Raw genomic sequence first — 25,634 nt, 5'->3', positions numbered from 1 at the left:
GTAATTTAATTAGGGCAGGAAGTTCTTAGAGGTAAGCTCCCTGCCATCTATTTCACAGTATCTGATACTCCATCAAGTCTAGTCTCTTGCATGTAAGAATTTTATTCAGATATGTGCAGTGCAATCATGTTTTTGGTTTTGTTTGCTTGTTTGTTTTGGTTTTGGGAGGTAGGGTATTGCTCTAGGTCAGGTTGACCTGGAATTTACTATGTAGTGTCAGGCTGGCTTTGAACTCATGGTGATCCTCCTACCTCTGCCTCCTGAGTGCTAGAATCAAAGGCATATGCCACCACACTCAGCTTCGTGTTTTCTACCTTTGCACATTTGTGCAAGTCACAGCATGGAGAGCTTCCATTGTCTGCAGAAGCCCAGTGCTTGTGAGGGCGTGGGCCTCCATCAGAGCCAGCCACAGGAAATGTGGAGCACTGTGCATGTGATGCCTTCAAGCGGAATAAGACAGGAGACTGTGAAATGGGCTCAGCTGGCTCCCTTATGGGTCATTTCACTCCTACTCCGACCTGCAAGCCTTTTCACCTCTGTCAGCCCTCTTCTACAAAATAGTTTTGCTATTCTATATATGGACTCTTTCACGTCATTAAAGAAAATAATGAATGAGTTTTTTTTTGTTTGTTTGTTTGTTTGTTTTTTTTTTTTTTGAGATAGGGTCTCACTCTAGGCCAGGCTGACCATAAATTCAATATGTAGTCTTGGGCTGACCTCAAACTCACAGTGATCCTCCTACCTCTGCTTCCTGATTGCTGGGATTAAAGCCATGCTCCATGACGTCTGGTGAGGTGTTTTTTCTTTTAAATAGTTGTATTTATTTACTTGCAAGCAGAGAGAGATAGAAGAGAGAAAGAAAGAATGTGCACACCAGGGCCTCTGGCCACTGCAAACCAACTTCAGCTGCATGCACTATTTTGTGCATTCGGCTTCATGTGGGTACTGGGGAATCTAACTAAGTTCGTTTGGCTCTTCAGGCAAGCGTCTTAACCTCTGAGCCATATCTCCAGCACCCTCCCCCACCCATTTTATTTTGGAGAGAGAGAGAGAGAGAGGGGGGGGGGGGAGAATATTAGCATGCCAGGGCCTCATCCACTGCAATACAACTCCAGACGCTTGTGCCACCTAGTGGGTATGCATGACCTTGCACTTGCCTCACCTTTGTGTGTCTGGCTTATGTGGGATCTGGAGAGTTGAACATGGGTCCTTAGGCTTCATAGGCAAGTGCCTTAAGCTGTCTCTCCAGCCCTCTATCCCCTCCCCCCTTTTTCTTGAGGTAGGGTTTCACTCTAGTCCAGGCTGACCTGGAATTCACTATGTAGTCTCAGGGTGACCTTGAACTCACGGTGATCCTCCTACCTCTGCCTCCTGAGTGCTTGGATTACAGACGTGAGCCACCATGCCTGGCTTCCAGCCCCTTTTTCTTATTTTCAAAACAAAAACCAAAAAGAAATGACTTCAAAGCATATTGCATAGCATGGCATCTTCTCCCTGAAATGTTTTTTTTAAAGTATAGCATTTGCTAATTGACTCTTTCTGGGTGGACCCTATGCACTCTCTTTCTGTCCTTCCCTCTCACGGTCACCTCTCTATTCCTTGAATGGGTTTCTCTACTGACCTCAGGCCTCTAGTCCCTTCTTTGCAAATTCCTTTCATTTTTCTATAGAAAAATCTCAAAATGGTTTCCCACCATTTCCAAGGTAACAAATGCTTGATCGCTCTCAAGGCTCTGAGTACTTAGAACTTAACAGAAAAGCTGTGGTCCAGGCAGTTCATGGCTGGCTGCTTTTGTGACCAGCTTACACCACCTGTTCTTTCCCAATACAAAGGTTTTTCAGTTAACTCTCAATTAAATAATCAATCCACCTGTGACACTTTCAATTATAGGTAGAGACAATCCCAATTTACTTAACCTCCCCTAATTCAGATGAGTCCCAACTTTGGGTCTTTTCCTGATAGGGTGCTGTTCTTGCTTGTGATTTTTTGAGGTAAAGTTTCACTCTAGCCCAGGATGACCTGTAATTCGTAATTCACCATGTAGTCTCAGGGTGGCCTCAAATTCATGGAGATCCTCCTACCTCTGCCTCCTGAATGCCAGGATTAAAGATGTGTACATCATGCCTGGCTTGTACAATCAGTTTTGGCACCTTTTACAGATTCCCCAGGCCACAGCACTCTTCAACATATAGCATGGAGAGGAATGGGGCATGAGAAGACCAGAGTAATATCTCCCAGAGGTCTAGGCTCTGCCATCAATGGTAAGGGACCTCTTCTGGGGCTTTATACAGCCATCAGAAGAAGCAGAGGGCATAGTGATGTTCTTACAGTCCTTCTTGCACTTGCATTTTAAGATTGCATGAGAAGGTAAACTGATTTGGTTGAATGACAAGCACCCTCCTGCCCTTCCCATGCTTGGGACAGAGAGAGTGTGGCTCTGGTTTGCACTGATGACGATTAGGAGTGAGGTGCTGTGTGAGAAGCAGGCAGCCAGCCAGTTCTGCACACCAGGGTGCACAGGGTCAGAGCACACACACTGGGCTCAGACAACAGGATAAACAGTTTCCACAAACTACCCTGGACCTAACACCATGTTCCATGGCCTGCTCCATCCCGTCAGGACCACCACTGTGGTCCAGACATAGAATCCCCTCTCCCCCAAAACAGAGAAAGAACATGGTAGTAGATTCTGCCATTCCTCTAGAGTTCCAAGGTGCCTCTGACCAGAGAGTTAACTGGGAGAGACTGGAGATGAGGGATGACCAGGAGCTAAGCTCCTAGCTGAGGAACTTCTCTGAGACCTTGGAAGCTTCCAGTGAGGTGGGGTGGAACACAAGAAGGCAGTGCAGAGTGCACTGATGCCAACTCTGTAAGTAATGCCCAGGGATCTGTGGCATACTTATTAGGATGCATTCAAAGGAAAGAAATTAGTCATTGAGATATTAGAAAAATGGAAATGTCTTTTCTAAAACTGGAATGGGGACAGACCTTAAAGGCAAAAAGAAGAAAGAAAAAGATTGATGGATTTATTTTCTTCTGCTTTTTTTGTTTGTTTGTTTTGTGAGACAGATGTTATTGAGACAAGGCTGGCCTTGAACTCCTGATCTTCCTGTGCCTACCTCTAGGGTGCTCAATTACAGGTGTGTACCATCACATGAAGCTCAAGATTGATAGATGTGATGAGACAGAAATGGAAAACTTTTTTTTTTTTTTTTTTGGTTTTTCAAGGTAGGGTCTCACTGTGGCTCAGGCTGACCTGGAATTCACTATGTAGTCTCAGGGTGGCCTCGAACTCTCGGAGATCCTCCTACCTCTGCCTCCCGAGTGCTGGGATTAAAGGTGTGCGCCACCACGCCCGGCTCAGAAATGGAAAACTTTGACATGAAAATAAATTACATACTAAACTTCCCAAACACAAACACCACAGATAACATTTAAAGGTAAATTTAAGCAATATTTGTGACATGTCAGAGAATTGATATTTTAGTATTTAAGAAGATTCTACAGGGGTTGGGGCTATAGCTAAATAGTAGAGTACTTGCCTAGTATGTACAAGGTCTTGGGTTTGGTTCTCAGCATTAAAAAAAAAAAAAATAGGACAACACATCATAAGAAATGTGAGGAAAGTCCTAAGAATCAATAGATGGGAGTACATGACATTAAAAAGTTTTGAAGCAGTAAGGGAAACTATCAATAGAGCAAACAGACAGTCTACAGTGTGGGAGAAGATCTTTGCTAGGTATTCTTCTGACAGGGGGTAATATTAGAATACATAAAGAACTGCAAAAATTAATCAACATAAAGCCCAAACAGTCAATAAATAAATGGGCTAATGAACAGTTCTAAAAAGAAGAAGCACAAATGACTAACAGATATTGCAAAAAGTGTTTAATATTCTTAGCCATCAGGGAAATGCACATTAAAACCACTTTAAGATTTTACCTCACCCCAGTTAGAATGGCTAGCATCAAGAAATGTAACGACAGCAAATGCTGGTGAGATTGTGGGGAAAGGGGAACTCTTATTCACTGCTGGTGAGAGTGTAGACTGGAGCAGTCACTATGAAAACTGTGTGGGGTTTCTCAAAAAACTAAAAATAGGGCTAGAGAGATGGCTTAGCCATTAAGGTGTTTGCCTGTGAAGCCTAAGGACCCATGTGATCTCCAGATCACACAGAAGCCAGACACACAAGATGACACAAGTACAAGGTCGAACATGTGCACTACGTGGCACATATGACTGGAGTTCGATTCCAGTGGCTGGAGGCCCTGGTGTGCCAATTCATTCTTCTCTCTCTCACTCACTCACTCTTCCTCTCCAGAGAGTATATTCCTAACCACACAGGTACCTGTACATCCATGACAATAGGTGCTTGATGACAGATAATGAAAATGTGGCAATATACACGATGCAGTTTTACTTAGCTACATAGAAAAATGAAGTTATGACATTTGTAGGACTATAGATGGCATTGGAAAAAATTATACTGAGATAACCCATGCTCAGGAAAACAAAAGTCATATGTTCTCTCTTATATGAGATTCTAACTTTTTTTAAAAAAATATTTATTTATTTGAGAAACAGAGGGAGAGAGAGAGAGAGAGAGAGAGAGAGAGAGAGAGAGAGAGAGAGAGAGAAAGAGAGCATGCCAGGGCCTTCAGCCACTGCAAATGAACTGTAGACGCATGCACCACCTTGTCCATCTGGCTTACATGGGTACTGGGGAATCAAACCTCAGTCCTTAGGTTTTGCAGGCAAGCACCTTAGCTGCTAAGCCATCTCTTCAGCCTTCTAACTTAATTTTTTTTTAAGTAATTTATTTATTTTTGGTTTTTCGATGTACGGTCTCACTTTAGCCCAGGCTGGCCTGGAATTCACTCTGTATTCTCAGAGTGGTCTTGAACTCATGGCAATCCTCCTATCTCTGCCTCCCAAGTGCTGGGATTAAAGGTGTATGCCACCATTCCCAGCTAAGTTTTTTTCTTTAAAGGTATGTGCCACCATGTCCAGCACCGCCTTGTTTATTTATTTTTATTTGCAAGGAGAGAGAGAGAGAGGGAGGGAGGGAGGGAGGGAATGAGAATTGGTGTATTCCACTGCAACTTCCAGATGCATGTGCCACTTTGTGTATCTAGCTTTATGAGGGCATTGGGGAATCAAATCAGGTTGTTAGGCTTTGCAGGCAAGTGCCGTAACTGCTGTAACACCCCACGAGTCTAACATTTTTTTTTTTTAAAGGTAGGGTCTTGCTCTATCCCAGATTGACCTGGAATTACTATGTAGTCTCAGGCTAGCCTTGAACTCACAACGATCCTCCTACCTCTGCTTCCCGAGTGCTGGTGTGTGCCACCACGCCAGGCACAACTGTTAATGTTTGTATGTATGTAAATACCGGCATGTGGGAGTGAGTATGGGGTATATGAACTGAGAGGGAACAAGAAGTGATGAGGAGACGTGGAGAGGACAAAAGGAAATACGTGGTATGAGCGTGGAATGGCTATGGTGGGGAAGCCAAAAAGTGGGGAGAGGAGACTGACAGGAGGGAGGAAAGGAAATAAAACTCAAAATTTGTTTGAAACACCATGATGAAACCTGCTTCTTTGTATGCTAATAAAAAATAATAAAAAGAAATGTGTGGAGGGGATATGAAGATGTGGATTCATAGACACACAAATGGATGATAGACACAAAGTGCTCACCAGATGAAAAGGGAGTGATGTTGAAAGAAACAAGACAGTGGGGGCTGGAGAGATGGCTCAGTGGTTAAGAAGCTTGCCTGCAAAGCCTAATGACTCTGGCTCCATTCCCCAGTACCTACACAAAGCAAGATGTACAAAGTGGCACATGCATCTGGAGTTTGTTAGCAGTGGCTAGAGGCCCTGGTGCACCCATCCTACCTTTCTCTCTGCTTAAAAATAAATAAATAAAAAATTTTAAAAACTGAAAAAAAAAAAAAGCAGAAAAGATGGGGTTAGGTAGATGGCTCAATGGATAGTGTGCTCACTGCTCGAGCCCAAATATCTAGTTTAATCCTCAGCCCCACTGAAAAGCTGGAAGCCAAGGCAGCTTCTGGAATCCCAGCAGGATGTGGGGTAGAAACAGATGAATTTTCTGGAAGCTGACAGTGAGCACAGAAAAAACAAAAACAAAAAACAAAAACACCAAAGCAGGGGTCTGAGGAGATGGCTCAGTGGTTAAGGGCACTTCCTTGCTAGCCAGCACAGGTTCCAATTTCCAGTATCCATGTAAAGCCAGATGCACAAGGTGGGACGTGCATCTGGAGTTCATTTGCAGCTGCAAAAGGCCCTGGCATGACCCATACTTTCTGTCTCTCTGTCTCACACACTTTCTGTTTAGGAAATAAATGAATAAAAATATTTTTTAAGAAAAAGCAATAGCAGCAGAGTGAGGTTCAGAGAGACAGAGAGAGAGAGAAAAAAAAAACCCTGCCTCAAATGAGGTGGAAAGGTGAGGACAGACCCCCCCAAATTGTCCTCTGACCTCCCCACATACACCTGGCTTATAAACCCATATTTTTAAAAGGCGTGCGTGAGAGAGAATGGATATGGTCCCAAGGATGGAAGTTATAAATTAGTAATCCCTTTCTGGAAAACAACTTCAAGTTAGATATTCATAGACTTTTGCCAAGCAATACACCTAGCTTATCCCAGGAAATAATAATGGTATGTGTAAAGAATTAGTTGTATTGCCATCCCTCATCTGAAGCTTGGGTAAACTTTAGTGTTCAGCAAAAGAGGACATTCATAGACTACTGTGTAGTAATGAAAAGAGGCATATTTTAAATTTAGGAAGGAGGATAAAAATTGTATGTATATTTTACTTATTTTCAAAAATGAACATTATATATTTAAAAGATTGAAATCATAAAGTGTTAACTGGTTTTATTACCTATTTTTATATAGTTAAAATTTCTGTGGAAACCATGTGTATAACTTACATATGAACATAAAAACTGCCAACAAATTTTGCCGTATTGTAAAAGCTAATAAAGGTATAGTTGGAGATAAAGAATACAAGCTTATTTCTCTAATGAAAATCACTTAAGATGCACCCATTTTTAGAGAATGCTAGTCAAACAGGAGGTAGTGTGGAAAGGCACTGTAGCGCAACATGCTAGCCATGGGGTGGAGGATGGGGAAGAGGAGGGGAAGGGGTGGGGGCAGGGAGGGGGGTGGAGGTGGAGGAAAGGGTTTTGCAAGGCAAACAAGGACACTTTAAAGCCTTAGTTTCCTAAACAGCGATGGAAAGTTTATGCTGACAATCCTTGGGACCCTGAGTAAGAAGAGAACTGTCACATCTGAAACCCCTGGGAGGTCCCATTCTCCATGCTCAATTTGTGTACACCTACTTTATTTAAAAAAATTATTAAGAACAAGAATGTGTACGGGTGTGCCAGGGCCTCTTGCCATTGCAAACAAACTCTAGATAGATGCACCACTTTGTGCATCTGGTTTTACATAGGTACTGGGGAATTGAACCCAAGCTGCCAGGCTTTGTAAGCAATGCCTTTAACTGCTGAGCTATTTCTCCAGCCCTAGGTGTGTGTGTTTTTTTTTTTTAAATCATTGTCGTCAAAAAAAAAAAAAAAAAAAACAAAAACAAAAACAAAACAACTCTGGAGACGTCTAATCTGTACAGTATTTTGGAATTCTCTCCTGACCCACAGTTCCAGAGGAGGCTACAAAAAGAGAGAGGGAGGAAGGAGGGGAACCAGTACATGTAAAATGAACCCACAGTAACAGCCACAAGTGAAAGACGGGGACAATGGGATTCAGGTAGATGCGATGGGGTTTGTTTTCAGTAAGAAGTAACTGGAGTAATTGGAAGAGCCATTCTGTAGGCGAATCTAAAACAATGCCATTGTGGAATAAATTCTCCCTTTGTACAATCGACGGGCCTTTAGCACACAGTTGTCTGAGTTTGTCCCCAGACCTGCAGGCTCAGGATCAATTCATGAGCCCCAGCTGGGCAGTCACTGCAGATCTAGACTCACCCTTCACCAGAAGCCTTAATCTTGACCATGGCACAACGTGCATATCAAGCATTTCTTGGAAGTATGATATATGCCATATTTCAAGTATCTACCATACACCAGGTGCCGGAGGCAGTGACTCAGGGGCCTTGTAATTAGCACGGTGGGTGGAGGACAGTGCTTGGGTAAGTTACAGGAGGAGTTAGGACCAAACACCAGAGCTAAACCCAGGAAGGCTGTAGAAAAGGGTGCCGACGTGTCAAGGTGGGACAGCTTCCTGGTGATGGGGAAACTTGAGCTGTATCTCGGATAGGAAGGAGGCCTCAAGGGCTAGAGAGACACAGTGAGGGGACATTGACAGGAATGGTGGGGCAGTGCTCCTGGCCACTATGGTGGGAAGGGGTGTGAAAATGAGCAGGGTCAGCTGGCCCCAGGTAGTGGGCAGGAGTTACCATAGAAATGTGCTGAGCAGCAGGGTCTTATTGTAGCTTGATGACCAGGGGACTTGATGCCACAGGTGGAGTTTTAGGAGATTGGGGTGGGGCTAACAGCCTCAGGCAGAAAGATCCAGCACCCCCATTTACTGTCAGTTTTCATGCCGCCTATAGGTTCCCAGGTTTGAGGTCAGGCTCCAAAGCCATGCGGATGAAAGTAAAATGAATCAGAAATGACAGCAAAGAGATGAAGCCTAAGAAAAAAGGGAGTTGGGGGACAGGAGAGGAAAAAGCAGACAGGTTTTCTAGGAAAGATGGACATGATGTGGTAGTAATGATGAGCTCTGGGTTTATAGTCCTTAATGGGAACATCAGAACAGTGGCATTTCACGGCCACCTTTAATCATCTACTCCTGCCCAATCCAACACGACTCTCATTGCAGAACATATTTTCCCAGCTATCCTGTTGTCATTACAAAGTGCCTATAGTGACGGAATTTCTCCTCATCCATGCCACCAAACACATATCTGCCCCCTGCCCCAAATTTCAAGTGGCTGTCTCTCACTGTACTTCCAATTCTCTCCCTGCCTCTCTCCTTACTTCCTATCTGGTTTGCCAGTGATACTGATTGATATCCAAACAAGTTTTCCTGACTGTTCTACCCTCCATATTTATAGGCCAAGAAATCCCTTCAAACTCTGGTTTCTCCTGTTGATTCTTGTAAGCATCAAACATGAAAAAGGTCTACAGTCTTAACTTGCATTTATTGGCAATTCTTTTTTTTTTAATATTTTTTGTTCATTTTTTATTTATTTATTTGAGAGCAACAGACACAGAGAGAAAGACAGATAGAGGGAGAGAGAGAGAATGGGCGCGCCAGGGCTTCCAGCCTCTGCAAACAAACTCCAGACGCGTGCGCCCCCTTGTGCATCTGGCTAACGTGGGACCTGGGGAACCGAGCCTCGAACCAGGGTCCATAGGCTTCATAGGCGAGTGCTTAACCGCTAAGCCATCTCTCCAGCCCTTATTGGCAATTCTTATGCATCATCGTCTTGAGAAGGAGTCCACACAGTCCACTCTTAATCCACTCAGAAATGCTAGGAGGCAGGTGCCAGTATGCTGGAGGGAGAGACAGGCTAGAGACTCTGCCCAGCAACTGAGGGGCAGTCAAACCTGGAGCCTTTGCTATGAACCCCTCCTCCTCCATTTCCTTCTTGCTTCACCTCTTTGGTTCTTTTCCTTCCTTTTCCTTCCTCCCCCTCCTCCTCTTTCTCCCTTTCCTTTTTTTCCCTTGCCTTGCCTTTCTTTTCCTTTTCTGAGAGACAGAGAGAATGAGAGAGAGAGAGAGCAGGAGGGAAAGAGAGAGACAGGGAGAGAGTTGGAGGGCCAGAGCCTCTAGCCACTGCAGTTGAACTCCACACACATGCAGCACCTTGAGTGCATGCGCGACCTTGTGCGTGCATCAACTTGTACGTCTGGCTTACTTGGGATCTGGGGAGTAAAACATGGGTCCTTAGCATTCACAGGCAAGTGCCTTAACCACTAAGCAATCTCTCCAGCCCCCTCTCCCCTTTCTAATCTTCACCTGCATGCTTGACATGCAGGATTTATTACTATAGTTTTCATAACCTTGAGAACCACACAGAGTGGTCACAGGCCAACATTTGGCTCTAGGTTTAGAAATCCTTTTGTCAGCTCAATGCTGAGGCTTCTTCTTTCCGCTGCCCATCCTGCTTCTGAGTCACCAGGACAGGCATCCTTGTTGGTGCATACACAGTGCCTCATGTGGATTGTGTCATTCATTCCTTTCATTCTACAGGACAGAAGTGATCTGACCCCACTTGCAGCCTTTGAGGCCAGGCAATCAGTCAGGAGTAGTTTACTCAGGTCTGTTAGAGTTGTGAGCCTGGTGTTTTAAAAAAATTATTTTATTTATTAATGTATTTATTTGAGAGAGTGCAAGAAAAAGAGACAGATGTGGGGGGGGGGGCGGGGGCCAGGGAATGAGTAAGCCAGGGCTTCCAGCCACTGCAAATAAACTCCAGACACATGCACTACCTTGTGTATCTGGCTTTATGTGGGTACTGGGGATTCAAACCTGGGTCCTTAGGCTTTGCAGGCAAGCACCTTAACTGCTAGGCCTGGATTTTTTTTTTAATGACAATAAGCAAGCGACAGAGAGAGAGAGAGAGAGAGAGAGAGAGAGAGAGAGAGGGACCAAAAGCGAGAAGAATTGGCACACCAGGCCCTGCAGCTACTGCAATCAAACTCCAGACATGTGAGCCACCTTGTGCGCATGTGCGACCTTGCACATACGTCACCTTGTGTGTCTGGCTTATGTGGGATCTGGGGGATTGAACATAGGTCCTTAGGCTTTGCAGGCAAGGACTTTAACCGCTAGTCCAGCTCTCTAGCCCTAGCCCTGGATTCTTCCTTGTCACACCTTACATACAGCTCCTAGCCTGGGCTCCAGTGTTCTGAACCACTTAGATTTTACCGTGACCGTGAGTGTCTGTGCACCTCCAAGTACAAAGGTACCCTAACTGCGTCTGGTGGTTCCTTTCTGCTTCTGATATCGCTTTGCAGAGCTCAGTCTTCTTTCCAGGTGCTGGTCTGAACGGCTCACTGGGGGCTGGCCTCACTGCCTCTTGCTTTTAGTTACCAGGCACATAACCTGCACTCAGTGTTTCTATCGTGTGAAACTGTCTTTCTGTGGTGTGACTAAACCACACATTCTTCAAAGTTGGGCACATAGCAGAGTGTGTTGCGGATAAAAAGGTGGAAAATGTTACTGAAATATTTCGTGTGTGTGGCTGCCACAGAAGACTCGTGTTAATCCACATTAAAATGATTGAATGCTAGATGTAATATTTTTTTGTCATGGGCCTTTTTGTTTTCAACACTGGAGGTAGAACTTGAAGTGCTATGTAAGCACCCGACTTCTGAGCTGCCCCCTTAGCCCAGACTAACATTTTCACAAAGAAGAAACATGTTGTGCAAATTACATAGTAATTAGTAAGGAAACTGTATAAATTATGATAGCTTATTTAATTCCTTAAATGATTATTAATTAGCTGTTTAGTATAAATTATAACCACATTGGTCTTGTGGGGAGCTAAAAGGTCACCTTAGGGCTTCAATGGACTTGAACCCACTCTGATGGATCTGAAGGCAGGGGTTTGCCAACTCCACAACTAGATAAACCCAGCGATGGGGAAACAGATCGTGTAGTGCCTGCTCATTGCTGCATGGAACCAAAGACACAGTCCTCCTTCAGCTACAGCTGTGGGAGTTCACGTAGTAGGAACTCCATCACAGCACCTGCTTCTTAAGACTACACAGTGGTTTTAAAAAACATTTCTCTTTTCTCGCAGCTGCCAATGTCATGATGTCCTAAATACAATATCCAAAGCTACTGGCTACTCTCCTGACTTTGGTCTTATTCCAAGATTCAGAAGCATCCTTCAGATTCAAAATGCTCAAATACTAGGAATGCTCAAGTCAAGCCTCCCTTGCGGTTCCAGAGAGAACAGCCTGTTCAGAGCTTTCTTCCATTGCACAATAACCTCTTCCTGCGCAGCCCCAGTTGGCGCTGGTAAAACCCAGTTTGACATGTGGCTAGAAACATGGCAAGATCACAAATACTCTGGTGCTGCTGCCACTGACACCAGAGGGGTGGTACACAGACTTTCAGGATTGAAACAGTCACAGTTGCTGGTCTGTGACTCAGGCATAAGAATTACCAACTCAAGTCTTGTGATGCCTGGGTTAATTACAGAGGACATGCTAACATTTTAAAGAAGTGTTCCAGGAAAAAAACTTTAAGTTTCTGAAATGTAAAGACTTTGAGAGCAGAAGGGTATCTGGTAAGCCACAGTGTCACCTGCATCACACTGGGATGGAATTTTCACATCAAAATGGATCAAGAATGCAAAACAACTAAAATCATAGCAACTGTAATTACAGTAGTGCCCCCTTAACTCTGGTTTGACTTCCCTCAGTTTTGTTCACTCAGGTTTAATGTGACCCAAAAATAATCAATGGAGGGCTGGAGAGATGGCTTGCTTGCAAAGTCCAAGGACCCAGGTTTGATTCCCCAGGACCCATGTAAGCCAGATCCTCAGGGAAGCGCATGCGTCTGAAGTTCATTTGCAGTGGCTGGAGGCTCTGGTGCACCCATTCTCTCTCTGTCTCTGTCTCTGTCTCTTTCTCACCCTCTTAAAATAAGTAAGTAAATATTTTTTAAAAGTCAATGGAAATTTTCAGAAATAAACAATTTATAAATTTTGAATAACTTTTATTATGGTTTATGGTTATAATGGTTCTATTTTTATTATGAGTTACTTTTGTTCATCTCTTACAAATTAAGCTCTGTCATAGGTTATGTGTAGAGAGGAAAAACGTAGTACATATAGGATTTGCTACTATCTGTAGTTGCATTCATACAATGTGAGTTGTGGAACATATCCCCTCAAAATAAGGGGGGACTACTGTAATCAAATAGATTTGTGTACACTGTGTTGTTCTAACTTAAATCTTCATGTTTATACACATCTCAAACAGCAGGCAGCTAACTAAAGCTATCTGAGAATGAAAGGTAATTGTTCTTTTGTTTTTCCTATTGTAGAGAGGAATAAATATCTGAGTGATTACTTCATATTAAATAATATGACTTAAACATATATGACTATATTTTCTTAATTATGAGTTTACATGCATATTTTAAAATAGACACAAGATACACACAGCTGCACATACATCAGTACATAAAGACCAAATGTTCTTATAAGAAATTTTACTTTGAGCCAATTCAAAGCAGAAGAGGATAAAATGTATGCATATTTAGACAGAGCATGAGGAAGCTGTAGAGGCTTTGCCCTTAACCGCTTACTGCTCTGAATCACATTCCTGAGCCTAATAACAGAAATGACTTCAAACATCACAAATGAAGGGAAAGAAAAGCGAGTTCTTACTGAATACTGGGAAAGAGCTGTTTCCTTTCAACACCTGGAATTCTTGTTCTAGTCGTCTCCGTAAATCTATTTGCTCAAACAGAACCTTCTGGAGCTCCTCTAATAGAGAAAACAAGAAGAGTCATTTGACTAATCTTTACAAATAACTCTCCAGAGAACTGTTATATATGGCAGTTTATTGTTATAAGACAAAATATTTTACCAGTTTAAAAAGTATTGCATAGACATAGGATAGACTGATGCAGAAATCCATGAATATAAATCAATGTAATATATTATTTTAAAGTATTATATTACGGTGTCATGTATTGATTGATATGTATGCATTAATCTCAATTATATCCACCCAATGGTCCATATATTATTCATATGTTGCTTGTCAAGCTTAAAATATGGTGTAGAACAAAAATATCTTTCTATTGTCTCCATAGTCTTTTAAAGCTAAGAAAAGTTCCTACAGCATTAAAACTTTTCTTTACCTTTTCCCATATTTTCTACATCCTTTTTGAGTGAATGAGGTGAATTGGCTTCTTGTGTGTGTTCACCTAAAAAGAGGGAGAAAAAAATTATTAGTTTCTGTTGGCTATTTTTCTGATTTTCATTTTCTGTTAATGTCTACAAAACAGTTTATTTAATATAATCTGAAATGAGAAGTTCTCAGGACTACATGCTGTTTTCACTTGCCTGTGTACCATATTCCCTGAGTCACAGAGAAAGCTATGGAAAATGAGGGCAAAGTCTATCTGGCCACTGGCTTGCAGCGCCAGGAGGACAGGACCCTGAAGTTACCTCTCTGTTGCCTCCTTTCCTGGACCCATTCAAGTGGAGGCTGAGTAAAGATTCCTGTAGAAATCTGATCAGACTCCCTCTCCTCACTGAAGCCAGACAGCCCAGCTTCCCCCGGGAGGTCTTCAGGACAGCAGAGTCCAGAGGCCTCACAAACTTTTGGAACCTCCCAAATTTGGGGGGGGGGGTGCAGTGAAAAAGAAGCTGAGCAGAGGCTTTGTTTTGCCTGCTATGCCTGCAGAGTTTTCTGCTAATTACAGTTGATTGAACAACAACAAAAAGCAGCCTAAGAACTTATCTGCTGGTTTGTAAATATCGACTTACTCACTGACAGTCTCTTAACTACTCATCTGGGACCCCTGACAATGATACAATGAGATCTGGGTGGGGGCCGGGTATAGCCCAGGGATGAAGCAGGGCTTCTCCTTCTCCTGCACCAAGACCCCGATTCAGCCCCCAGCACCCGAACCAAAGCAAATCAAAACGGAACAATCTACCCACAGTCTTGGCTAAAGGGTTAGATGGTTGTTCTGTGCCATTTTGCTTATGTGCTGATTAGACTTAACGGCAAGCTAAAGAAATTGATTTATCTAGAGTAAGTCAAGTCTACACCATCCAGAGAACCTAAGTACCCTTACATTCATTCAGCTAATCAGTTTTCAAATTTCAAACTGATTTCTGTGGTACCCAAATAATCTGCTTTTGTCTAAAGTTCAGATAAAGGTTCTTCAAGAAGGCTTCAGGGATTCCTGTGCCTGGATCCTAGGGGGCAACGGTGCTCCTCTGAGTGCCCTCCCAGAGTACCTTGCGAAGACCACTGGCAATGCGAGGCTTGCTGGCTCCCTCCTGTTCTTTCCCTGTTGGTCCACATGCTACTTGGAGTCAGGGGCTTTGCCTCTTCTCTATGGCCAGTGTGTAAGACACACACAAGAAGCCCTCAGTAAAGTGTCTTCAGTTGGTTACTGAAGGAACTCCAGGAGGATGTATGACTTGATCCAGAACTCATCACAATTCTCTCCTATTTATTCATTTCCCTCAGTAAGAAATGTAATGCAATGGCCCCAGGCACTTGTAGGAATACTGGGAGATTCCATTGTCAAGCTAAAACTTTCTATGAAGAGGGAAACAGAATTTCTCTCCAAAGTAGCGACCTATACTGCAGTAAAATGGGCAGTAAGATGAAAATCCTAAACATGATATTAAAAATGGTAACTCTACATTCTATCTGATAACTGTCTGGAGTGTATGTGCACATGTACATACCTTGCTCTCTGTAAATACTTATATGTAAATATTCCAAAATATATGCATAGTTAGGGATGGAGCTCTCAATAGCAGCATTCCTACCCATCTTCAATGTGACATCTCTAGGGCTTTAGATGTACTTTTAAAATTATTTATTTATTTATTTGCAAGCAGAGAGACACACAGAGAGAGAATAGGTGTGCCAGGACCTCTTACCACTGAAACTGAACTCTGGATGCATGCACTATTTTGTGCATCTGGCTTTATGTGGGTACTAGGGAATTAAACTCGTGACATTAGGTTTTACAGGCAAGCACTTTTACCACTGAGCCATCTCTCCAGATGTACTCTTGAACCTTGAAACCTGGCTTTTTTCTCCGTAGAGTAAGGAAATAATGAGGAAACATTTGTGAAGCATCTTAAATGCAAACCCCACTACAATTCCTATGAAATACTATAACTTGCTAGGAAGTGTAATATAAACATTGATAGCCAACCATTGATACACAAATCAAGAATAATGGTATTTTGAAATGAAGACAGATACATATTAGTTGCCCTTTGGTCTCAGTTAACCAGGTTAATGAACAAAGGTTTCCTACTTAATGCAATATTCTGTCTGAACAACAGAAGGAGCAAACATCCATCTATCTCTGTACGTACCCTTAGGTAGGCATGATGAGACAGTCATTCTCTGGCTTTCTCAACATCACTTTCAAAACATGACAAGTGAGCTGACAAGGCAATTCTAGAAGCCATGTTTTTACTGTATTATAGACTAGGTCTTGTTACATATATTTTGTGAATTGATTATCTAATATTACATTTCATGTTCTTACTGTATTATAGACTAGATCTTGTTACATATGTTTTGTGAACTGTTTGCCTTATATTACATTTCAACTGGTTAATGAAGTTTAAAATTAAATAAATATGTAAAAATATTTCATCTCCACTTCATGATTATTAGCTTTATATGGGTACTATTAGATCAGTAGCTAATAGATAGAACATATTAACTATAGGAAAAACTTGCTGGTGCCATTAATAATGGACTGCTACTTTCTTTTTTTGATTTTTAGAGTTAGGGTCTCAATCTAGCCCAGGCTGACCTGGAACTCAGTCTGTAGCCTCAGGCTGGCCTCAAACTCAAAGTGATCCTCCTATCTCTGCCTCCTGAATGCTGGCTTGGACTGCTCTTTTCATCAGTTTTGTGGAGATTTTATATATATTTCAAGGAGAGAGAAAGAGAGACAGAGAGTATGGGTGGAATGGGTGCACCAGGGTTTCTAGCCTCTGTAATCAGACTCCAGATGGATGCACCACTTGGTACAGCTGGCTTGACATGGGTACTGGGAAACTGAACTCAAGTTGTTAGGCTTTGCAGGCAAGTGTCTTAACCACTGAGCCATGTCTCCTGTCCCTTTGTGGAGGTTAATAATAGTTTGTATCAGTGTCTATTTCCAACAGATATTTGACTGCAGATCCTGAGTAAAACCAGTTAATTTGGAGCTTAGAAGATTCAAATTTGTCCCTGACAAAGGGGTTTTTAAATTGTTAACCATTAGGTAGCAAACAGCATAAAAGCAGCTGTAGCTACTGTTGTGCGTCTCTTACTGGATGGCTGCCTTCTGAATATGACTGACCTATGAAAGCCAGATTGTTATTGGTGGTGAAAAATGACCTCTGGGAGGCTACAAGTTTGTTCACTATGACTGTTAATATTTTCCATCTGGTTAAAAGCAAAAACAGCCAGTCTAATACTAGATTAAATAAATGTGACTTAGCTGACAGTGAGCTTTAATTTTTATAAATATTCCATCAGGTTAGAAGCATTTTACTTTTTAAAATCAAACAATGGTTTGGGGGACATCCCAAAATTATAATGCTTATCTTCCTTTCCCCTGTACTTTTTTTTTTTTCCCCAAGGTAGGGTCTCACTCTAGCCTAGGCTAACCTGGAATTCACTATGTAGTCCCAGGGTGGTCTTGAACTCACGGTGATCCTCCTGCCTCTGCCTCTCCACTGCTGGGATTAAAGTTGTGCTCCACCCTACCCAGCTCTTTTTCTTTGTGTGTGTATAAATATATATAATTTTTTTGTTTATTTATTTGAGAGCGACAGACAGAGAAAGAGGCAGATAGAGAGAGAATGGGCACACCAGGGCCTCCAGCCACTGCAAAAGAACTCCAGATGCATGTGCCCCCTTGTGCATCTGGCTTATGTGGGTCTTAGAGAATCAAGCCTTGAACCAGGGTCCTTAGGTTTCACAGGTAAGTGCTTAACCGCTAAGCCATCTCTCCAGAGCTCTCTTTTTTGTTTTGGAAAACTACAAACAGAGTGGATGGGGTAAGCATAGAACCTCTAATGGTGTAGAGATTACACATGGGAGGGATATTTCTTGGAGGCTTGGCCTCAAAATGTATGCTTTGAATGAGACTGTAGAAGAAAACATGAGTGGTTTGAAGTGGGAGAGTAATGCATAATTAGGGTCTAAAATATCCCAGTGGGCAGGTATGGCCAAAAGCTGCTGCTTGGAGGTGTGTGTGTGCCATCCTCCCACAGGCACCCTTGGCATCGTGATTTGAATGGTTCCTCTGAACGCTGATTGCTCTAGTGGTTAGAAGCAGCAGGCTGATGCATCAGAGAAACTCAACAGCAGCCCAGTGAAACCAGAAGCCAAAGCCTGGGTGTAAGACTGCTGTTTTTCCTCCAGCCCTGGTGGTCTCATATTCTATGTGAGTATTCCATCCCATCCTTGGTTCTGCCCTCACTTAAGCCATCAGAAGATGGAAGTGCCAGAGGGATGGATGTGAGAATGTGCCATGCTAATCAGAGACAAGTAGTAAATAGCAAATAAGAAGGGACTGGAATTCACAAAGAAAAAAAGAAAGAAACAGCCAATGATTAATTCATTAGCATTACCTTCCAAGGCACAGGAGTAAATGCTTTCTCTTATATTTTGTGGCGCACTTCTGCTGAAGAACCTGTAATGGCTCCTCTGCTTTGCATCAAAAAATCCACTGTATGGGCTGGAGAGATGGCTTAGTGGTTAAGGCACTTGCCTACAAAGCCAAAGGACTCAGGTTCAATTCCCAAGGACCCATGTAAAGCCACATGTACAAAGTGGCGTATGCATCTGGAGTTTGCAGTGGCTGGAGGGTCTGGTGTGCCTATTCTTTCTCTATTTGCCCTCCTCAAATAAATAAATAAATAGAAAATAAAAATATTAAAAACAAAATCCAATGTAAATTCTCCTCCTTGGAGCTTTCAGGTTCTCCCATAATCTTGTTAGGTCCTCCTTCCCCCAACCAATCTGTCTTTATTGCCACACAAGTCCTTTACTTACTCATGCCTTGATTTCCCATTTCTAGATGGGTTCTGCCTTACATTGTTTCTCTTGCTTAGGGTACACTCTCTTCTCCTTCCTGACCATCCACAGTCAGAATGCCATCTAAGTCCCTACTTGGCATGAATTTCAAGGTCTGTATTTGCCCAACATTCATATGTTGAAATCCTAATCTCCAAGGCAATAGTCCCAGGCAGGTTCAGCATATGGGAGTTGGCTAGTCCGTGGAGGTGGAACCCTCCTTCTACCTAGAATGAAAGTTTTAGAATTAGAACTCTGCCATTCTAAGGGCCCTCCCCCTGTTTTGCCATGTGAGCACATAGCCAGAAAATGGCTGCCTAGGGATCTGAAAACAAGCTCTTATCACACACTGAGTTAGCTGGCACTTTGATCCTAGATCTCACAGCTTCCAGAACTGAGAGAATAAAAGTCATTTGAAGTCATCTAAGTCTATGGTACTTTTGTTATGATGGCCTGGTGGGGCTAAGACACTTTTGGTCCATAAGACATTCTCAGCTTATGGAAATGTCACTCATAGCTCCTTCCTGGGCTGAAGTTCCGGGGGCCTTATCTATGCATCTTTGTACCTGCATGTTAGTCTGCACTTTCTACCTAAGAGGTTTGCTTTCTGGGTGTAGGTAATACCCATTACCCCTTTTCTTTCTTTCTTTCTTTCTTTCTTTCTTTCTTTCTTTCTTTCTTTCTTTCTTTCTTTCTTTCTCTCTCTCTCTCTCTCTCTCTCTCTCTCTCTCTCTCTCTCTGTCTGTCTGTCTGTCTATCTATCTATCTATCTGAGAGAGGGAAAGAGGGAGGGAAAGAGGGAGGGAGGGAGGGAAGGAGGGGGGGAGAGAGAGAGAGAGAGAGAGAGAGAGAGAGAGAGAGAGAGAGAGAAGCAAGCAAGCAAGCAAGCAAGCAAGCAAGCAAGCAAGCAAGCAAGCAAGCAGGCAAGCAGGCCAGCCAGCCAGGGCTTCCAGCCACTGCAAACAAACTCCAGATGCATGCACCACCTTGTACATCTGGCTTACATGGGTCCTGGGGAATTGGACCAAGGTCCTTTGGTTTTGCAGGCAAGCACCTTAACCACCAAGCCATCTCTCCAGCCCCATTACCCCTATTCTAAGAGGGCCACAAGTGGGTTCTGCAAATACTTGCTGCATGAATTCCACATTCTAGTTTGGGAGAAGAAATACCAACCAATGCTCTCCTAAGTCTTCACTTGTCATAAGGGATTTTAAAGCACTCACCCACTATGAACAAAAAAAGCACCTTTTGATTCAGTTACACAGCCAGACTAAATCAGGCTGACTGACTCTGTTTTTCAAGTGTATTGGGAAAGTTTGTGATGTTTCAGCAGAAAGTAAGTTTTGTTCCCAGCTGACATTTTGAAAATTTCTTTTAGGAACAAACAAAATGTACTAGCTCTGAATTTTAAGAAAAACCTGGAAAATACTAATTAACATACTATGCTTGCCAGGGCTTCTAGTAAAAACACCTCATATTTTTAGACTTCACTTAATTATTTACTCTTACGTTACTAATCATAATTAGCTACTTTTTAGTTATAGTGATTGATTTCTATCTTACTTGCTAGGGTTGATGAGTGCTAGGTTCGCATGTATACTTGGCACACCCATTGCCCGTAGGCGAGATGCTCTGTTCTGTTGGTGGGTATGGATAGGAGGGGAATTTGATTAAATAGATGCTATTGTTCTCAATATAAAATTCAAATTCAACAACTAAGACCATTTGAAAGCACATAAAGGTGACATAGCCTAGAATACAGGTGTGCTGTGTGTACAGGGCATAATATGAAGTGGCAGGTACTTGAAATAAAAGTAGAATGTTGGCTTTCACCCATCCATTCCACTGAACAGCCAGCTCTTCGCCTCTCCTTCCATCCCTGCTTGCTTTTCTACTTCTTGTCTTAACTCTCTCCTTTAGCATTTTTTCCTCGAGCCTGAAATCAGCACTTGAAGGCATTCTCCCAGTAGCAGTCTCAGAAGCCAGCGCATTGCTCCTCACTGCAAGGGCCATTCTCTCTCTCCAGTACTGATGCTAATGACACATGATGAAAAAAATTTGGAGGGCTGAAGGGATGGCTCAGCAGTTAAGGTGCTGGCCTGCAAAGCCAAAGGACCAGGTTCGATTCCCCAGGACCCACGTTAGCCAGATGCACAAGGTGGTGCATGCATCTGGAGTTTGCAGTGGCTGGAGGCCCTGGTGTGCCTATTCTTTCTCTCTCTATCTATCTGACTCTCTCTCAAATAAATTTAAAAATTTGAGGAAAATGTTTGCTTCTGTAAAAAGCATGCTGTGTGACTTCCACCTCATAGGTAACTTTAGTGAAAAAAAAAATGATTTTGATTTGGGACACTGTGAAGGAGATGACACACGCACTCTGACATTCCCATGAATGTTTCCAGCAGGCACACAGCACACTTCCATAGTTCATGGGGACTCACATGCTGCTGTCTGTTCTCTGGGGAAGGTGAATAGCTATTGTCTATACTTAAAGCTGAACGTGGTCCCCACATGATGTTTCCAGTGTACCACAGCCTTTCTGCTGGACCAAAGCTCTGCCCTCTTGCCTCCCAGCAACTACTGCCTGGGCTTGGCTTTTGTTGAACAGACATACTGAACTTCCAAGTAAATACTGAGTTTTAATAATGAATTTTAGCTTTGTAATCTGTCTTTGAGATATGTTTTTGCACTTTTTATTTCTCTCACAATGTCTCTTAGAAGTATAAATTAGATGGGGCAAAATGCATAAATGGTAAAACTAGTATGATTAAGAATAATCAGGGCTGGAGAGATGGCTCGGTGGTTAAGGCACTTGCCTGCCAAGCCTAACAACCAGAGTTCAGTTTCCCAGTACCTATGTAAGCCAAATGCACAGAGAAGCACATGCATTTGGGATTCATTTGCAGTGGCTGGAGGCCCTGGTAAGCCTATACTCTCTCTCTGTGTGTCTCTGTGTCTGTATCTCTCTACCTGCAACTAAATAAATAAAATATTAAAAAAAGACTTTTTAAAAGTCTTCAATAAAAAAGAATAATCAAAAATTTAGTGCAGGGCTGGAGAGATAGCTTAGCGGTTAAGTGCTTGCCTGTGAAGCCTAACGACCCAGGTTTGGGGCTCGATTCCCCAGGACCCACGTAAGCCGGATGCACAAGGTGGCACATGCATCTGGAGTTTGTTTGCAGTGGCTGGAGGCCCTGGTATGCCCATTCTCTCTCTCTCTCTCTCTGCCTCTTTCTCTCTGTCTGTCACTCTCAAATGAATAAATAAAAATAAACAACAAAAATTTAGTGCAACATATGATTTAGAGAGTTGTTAAAGGATGCTTTGCATTAAGACCTAATAAATCAATCACATAGGAGGCAAAGTTAAATCACTTTCTTCTCTTTCTGTGGGGCATAGAATTCTGCTAGTTTCTTGGTGCTAAATTTCTACATTAAACCACTTCCTGTGTGATATTTGGAACTTTTGTGAGGTCACAGAACAGCAGAAAAAAATAAAGAAAATTGAATCAACAAAGAGGGTATGCTCCAAAATGTGTGAACTGAAGATGAGCTCTATTAATGAAAAGTAGTAAATGAAAGAGTTAAATAAAGTCAGTGGGATTATAATTGAGCTGAGAGTTACGGCAAAGTTTATGATTCATGGTGAAAATTTATTTTTGAGAGATGGCTCAGTGGTTAAAGGCACTTGCTTGCAAAGTCTGACAGCCTGGGTTCAATTCCCCAGTACCCATGTAAAGCTAGATGCACAAAGTGGCACATGTGTCTGGAGTTCATTTGCAGTGGCCATGGTGCACACATTTTCTTGCTTACTCTCTCTATCTCTCTGTCCAAAATAAATAAATAAATAAATAAATAAATAAATAAATAAATAAATATTTAAAAAATTATTTTTGAAACTCGGAATAGTGGTGGTACAGGCCTATAACCTCACTTGGGAGACTTGGGCAGAATGATCATACTTTTGAGCCCAGTCAGTGCTATATAGTGAGAACTTGACTCAACAAACAACTCTTCTTTTAGGTGCATACACATTGCTTCTTGAATTAGTATATGGAAGCTCTTTGAATAGTAAATTTCGAGTCTATTCAAATATCTCTTTGAGTTTTAGAACTGGTGTTATGACATAATGCTATTTAGGTTTTTTTCCTAGAAAGCTTTTCATTGTCTTCTCTCTATGAGTTTTGTATAAATTTTTAAAAATAGCAGAAAAAAATATTCAAAACTAAAAACTGATATCTGAAATATAGACTATTTAGTCTTGAGTTCATATATTGAAAGACTTCGAAATACATGATACAAAAATAAATGTTCATTGTAAATTAGAAGTTATAAGATTTTATCAAATTTCACATACGGATGAACTGAGACACAGACTTACGTGAAGTAAGCAAAAGAGAATTAAAACTCAAATCAACTAGTCTGTAGGTGGAAGAATTTCTCTTCTGCCTTTGCTTTTGGAAAAATCATAAGCACGTCCTAAAATAGAATGGAATTATAAATCAGAGTGCCTCTTCCGCTATATATTCATGAGAAGTGTAACTGCCTTTTACTATTCTCAGAAATCCATCCACAGCATATTAAGTACACTAGAGAATCATACCAGTGAAAATCAAATTGATTTTTAAACTTCTATACATATAACCAGATGCAGCTATGCTCCGAGTCCAGTGCCAGCGTTTCTACAATGAAAGGATTGAAAAGTGGGGATGACTCCACTTTCTCTGGTTTCCTTGACCTGCAATAGCTTTGAGTCGCCTTACTAGCTTACCCCACTGCATTCAATTCCAAATCTCTTAACTTTACTGAAGTTATTCAAAACGGATATGCAAAACTGCACTCTGGGATTGCAAGCAAAATACTATCATTTATATTTTTGAGTTGGCAATATTTTGACCAAACTGCTATCTGGCTTGGTTTTAAGCATAGGTCTCATTTTCAAGTTCTATGCTGGCTTCTGGGAAATTTTGGCTGCTTAAGAACTTCATGATTGCCCCTCTAATTATACAGAAGCACAACACCTACTGTGTATAATGATTTTTAAAAAGTCATTTAGAGATGTAAACTCTCCTAAATTGAGCTGCAAAGCAACTTGCAATACGTCTGAAAGGTTGGAACAAAGTCTAAACAGAACTAAGTGAGGAGCTATAAATTGCACTGGAGCCAACTATTGCTGCTAACCGAACTATTGCTGCTAACCTGAACTTAGGGACTAATGTAGTAACACAAAGATATGTCTGTACCTTCACCTAATCATTGAAACTCCCTGGTAACTACATGTACAATTAGCATGAGAATGAAAAACATCTATGAAAATAATAAAATTGCATGCTTGTTTATTGGGTAGCTTGAAAGACATTTCATTCTTTAGTGTTGTTTTCGTATGCAAAAAATAATGACTAAATTAAACATTGGCTAATAGAACACAATTATATAAGCCCTATTATATGACATTCTATTTTTGGGTTTTAGTGGGCTTTTGTTTTTGTTTTTTATTTGAGGCAAGGTCTCAGTAGGTAGCCCAGGTTAGCTTTAAATTTATAATCCCCCTGGCCTGAGTGTTCCACGTACTGAGATTATGGGTGTGGCTTGGTTGTGGTTTGGATGGACTTAAGGTAGGTCTCAGCATCTTTATGCTGTGGTACAGCTCATCTGTCACCTCTGCTTAACTGCCAGCATCTTGAGGGCAGAGATGGACTTGTTTTCCATTTCTAAATCCCTGGAGCCTGGCAAACTACCTAACATTTGCTGCAAACTGTGGAGCAAATGAGTAAGTAAGTGCATCCACTCCTGCAGATAGGAAAGCTAACAGTTGTTACATGGGGAGAAGTGCCCCAGATCGTTGACAAGCAAGGAGCACTAGGCAAAACATTCTGTTACTACCACTTCAAAGCAGGCTGGTCACAAATGCTCACAATCTCTTTGAGGTCTCTGTGTTCCTGAGAGTTTGTCAACATGAATTCTCAGAACCTGACCATGGGTGCCTAACCTGGGATTTTCTCAAACATGTATTCCAGTAGGAAGAGCACAAGTTAATTTATTTTTCATAAGCTGCAGGTACCAAGTTAAGTTACAATATCCCCAGTCCTTTAACACCCCTGGAACACTCTGGAGTTGGAAACTTCACACAGGAAGTCAGGCACAGTAGTGCCCACCTGTCCTTTTAACTACTTAGAAGGCTGAGTCAGGAGGTTTACTTGAGCCCATGGATTTGAGACCAGTGTAGGCAATATAGGAAGGCTCCAACTCAAAATAAATCAATTAATCAATGGCTAAAAATAAAATAGGGCTGGACAGATGGGTGAGTGGTTAAGGCGCTTGTGGGCAAAGCCTAATGACACAAGCCTGACTTCCCGGTGCCCACATTAGGGCAGATGCACAAAGTGGTACATACATTTGGAGTTTGTTTGCAGTGGCTAGAAGCCTGGCACATCCATGTTCTCCTTCATCCTATCTCTCTTTCTCTCTCTCTGCTTGAAAACATATAAAATACTTAAAAAATAAAATAACACTCCAAAGGGATACCAAGATTTAACTTCTTGTGATCCAATGTTCTAGCATAAACTTAACAAGAGTTACCTGAAAGTTGCCAATTTCCGTAATGATTTTATCCCTTCCACATCCTTCCTATCTCTCATTCAATACAAGATAATAATACCTACTACCTTCAAACTTCCCTGCATAATGTGAGAATGAAATTGTGATATGGAAAATCAATGTGGAACAAGTTTCTTTGGGAATCTGTATCAAATTAATTATTCTGAGAAAGGGATAAGTCATAAATATATCAATAGTATGAGTGGGTGTTATTACCAACATAACTATCGACTGAG

General features: G+C 41.9%; 1 protein-coding gene across 1 annotated transcript in view; it reads right to left on the bottom strand.

Moving 5' to 3' along the window:
* Skor2 (SKI family transcriptional corepressor 2) overlaps window positions 1-25,634 on the bottom strand; it is a 47,658-nt gene that overhangs the window by 12,659 nt on the left and 9,365 nt on the right. Inside the window, 2 exon segments of the mRNA XM_045144523.1 lie at window positions 13,402-13,500; window positions 13,881-13,946. Of these exon segments, the coding sequence (XP_045000458.1) occupies window positions 13,402-13,500; window positions 13,881-13,946 (165 nt within the window).

The sequence above is a fragment of the Jaculus jaculus genome, chromosome 2 (assembly GCF_020740685.1).
Source record: "Jaculus jaculus isolate mJacJac1 chromosome 2, mJacJac1.mat.Y.cur, whole genome shotgun sequence".
Taxonomy (NCBI): domain Eukaryota; kingdom Metazoa; phylum Chordata; class Mammalia; order Rodentia; family Dipodidae; genus Jaculus; species Jaculus jaculus.
This window is presented reverse-complemented; position numbering and strand designations above follow the sequence as displayed.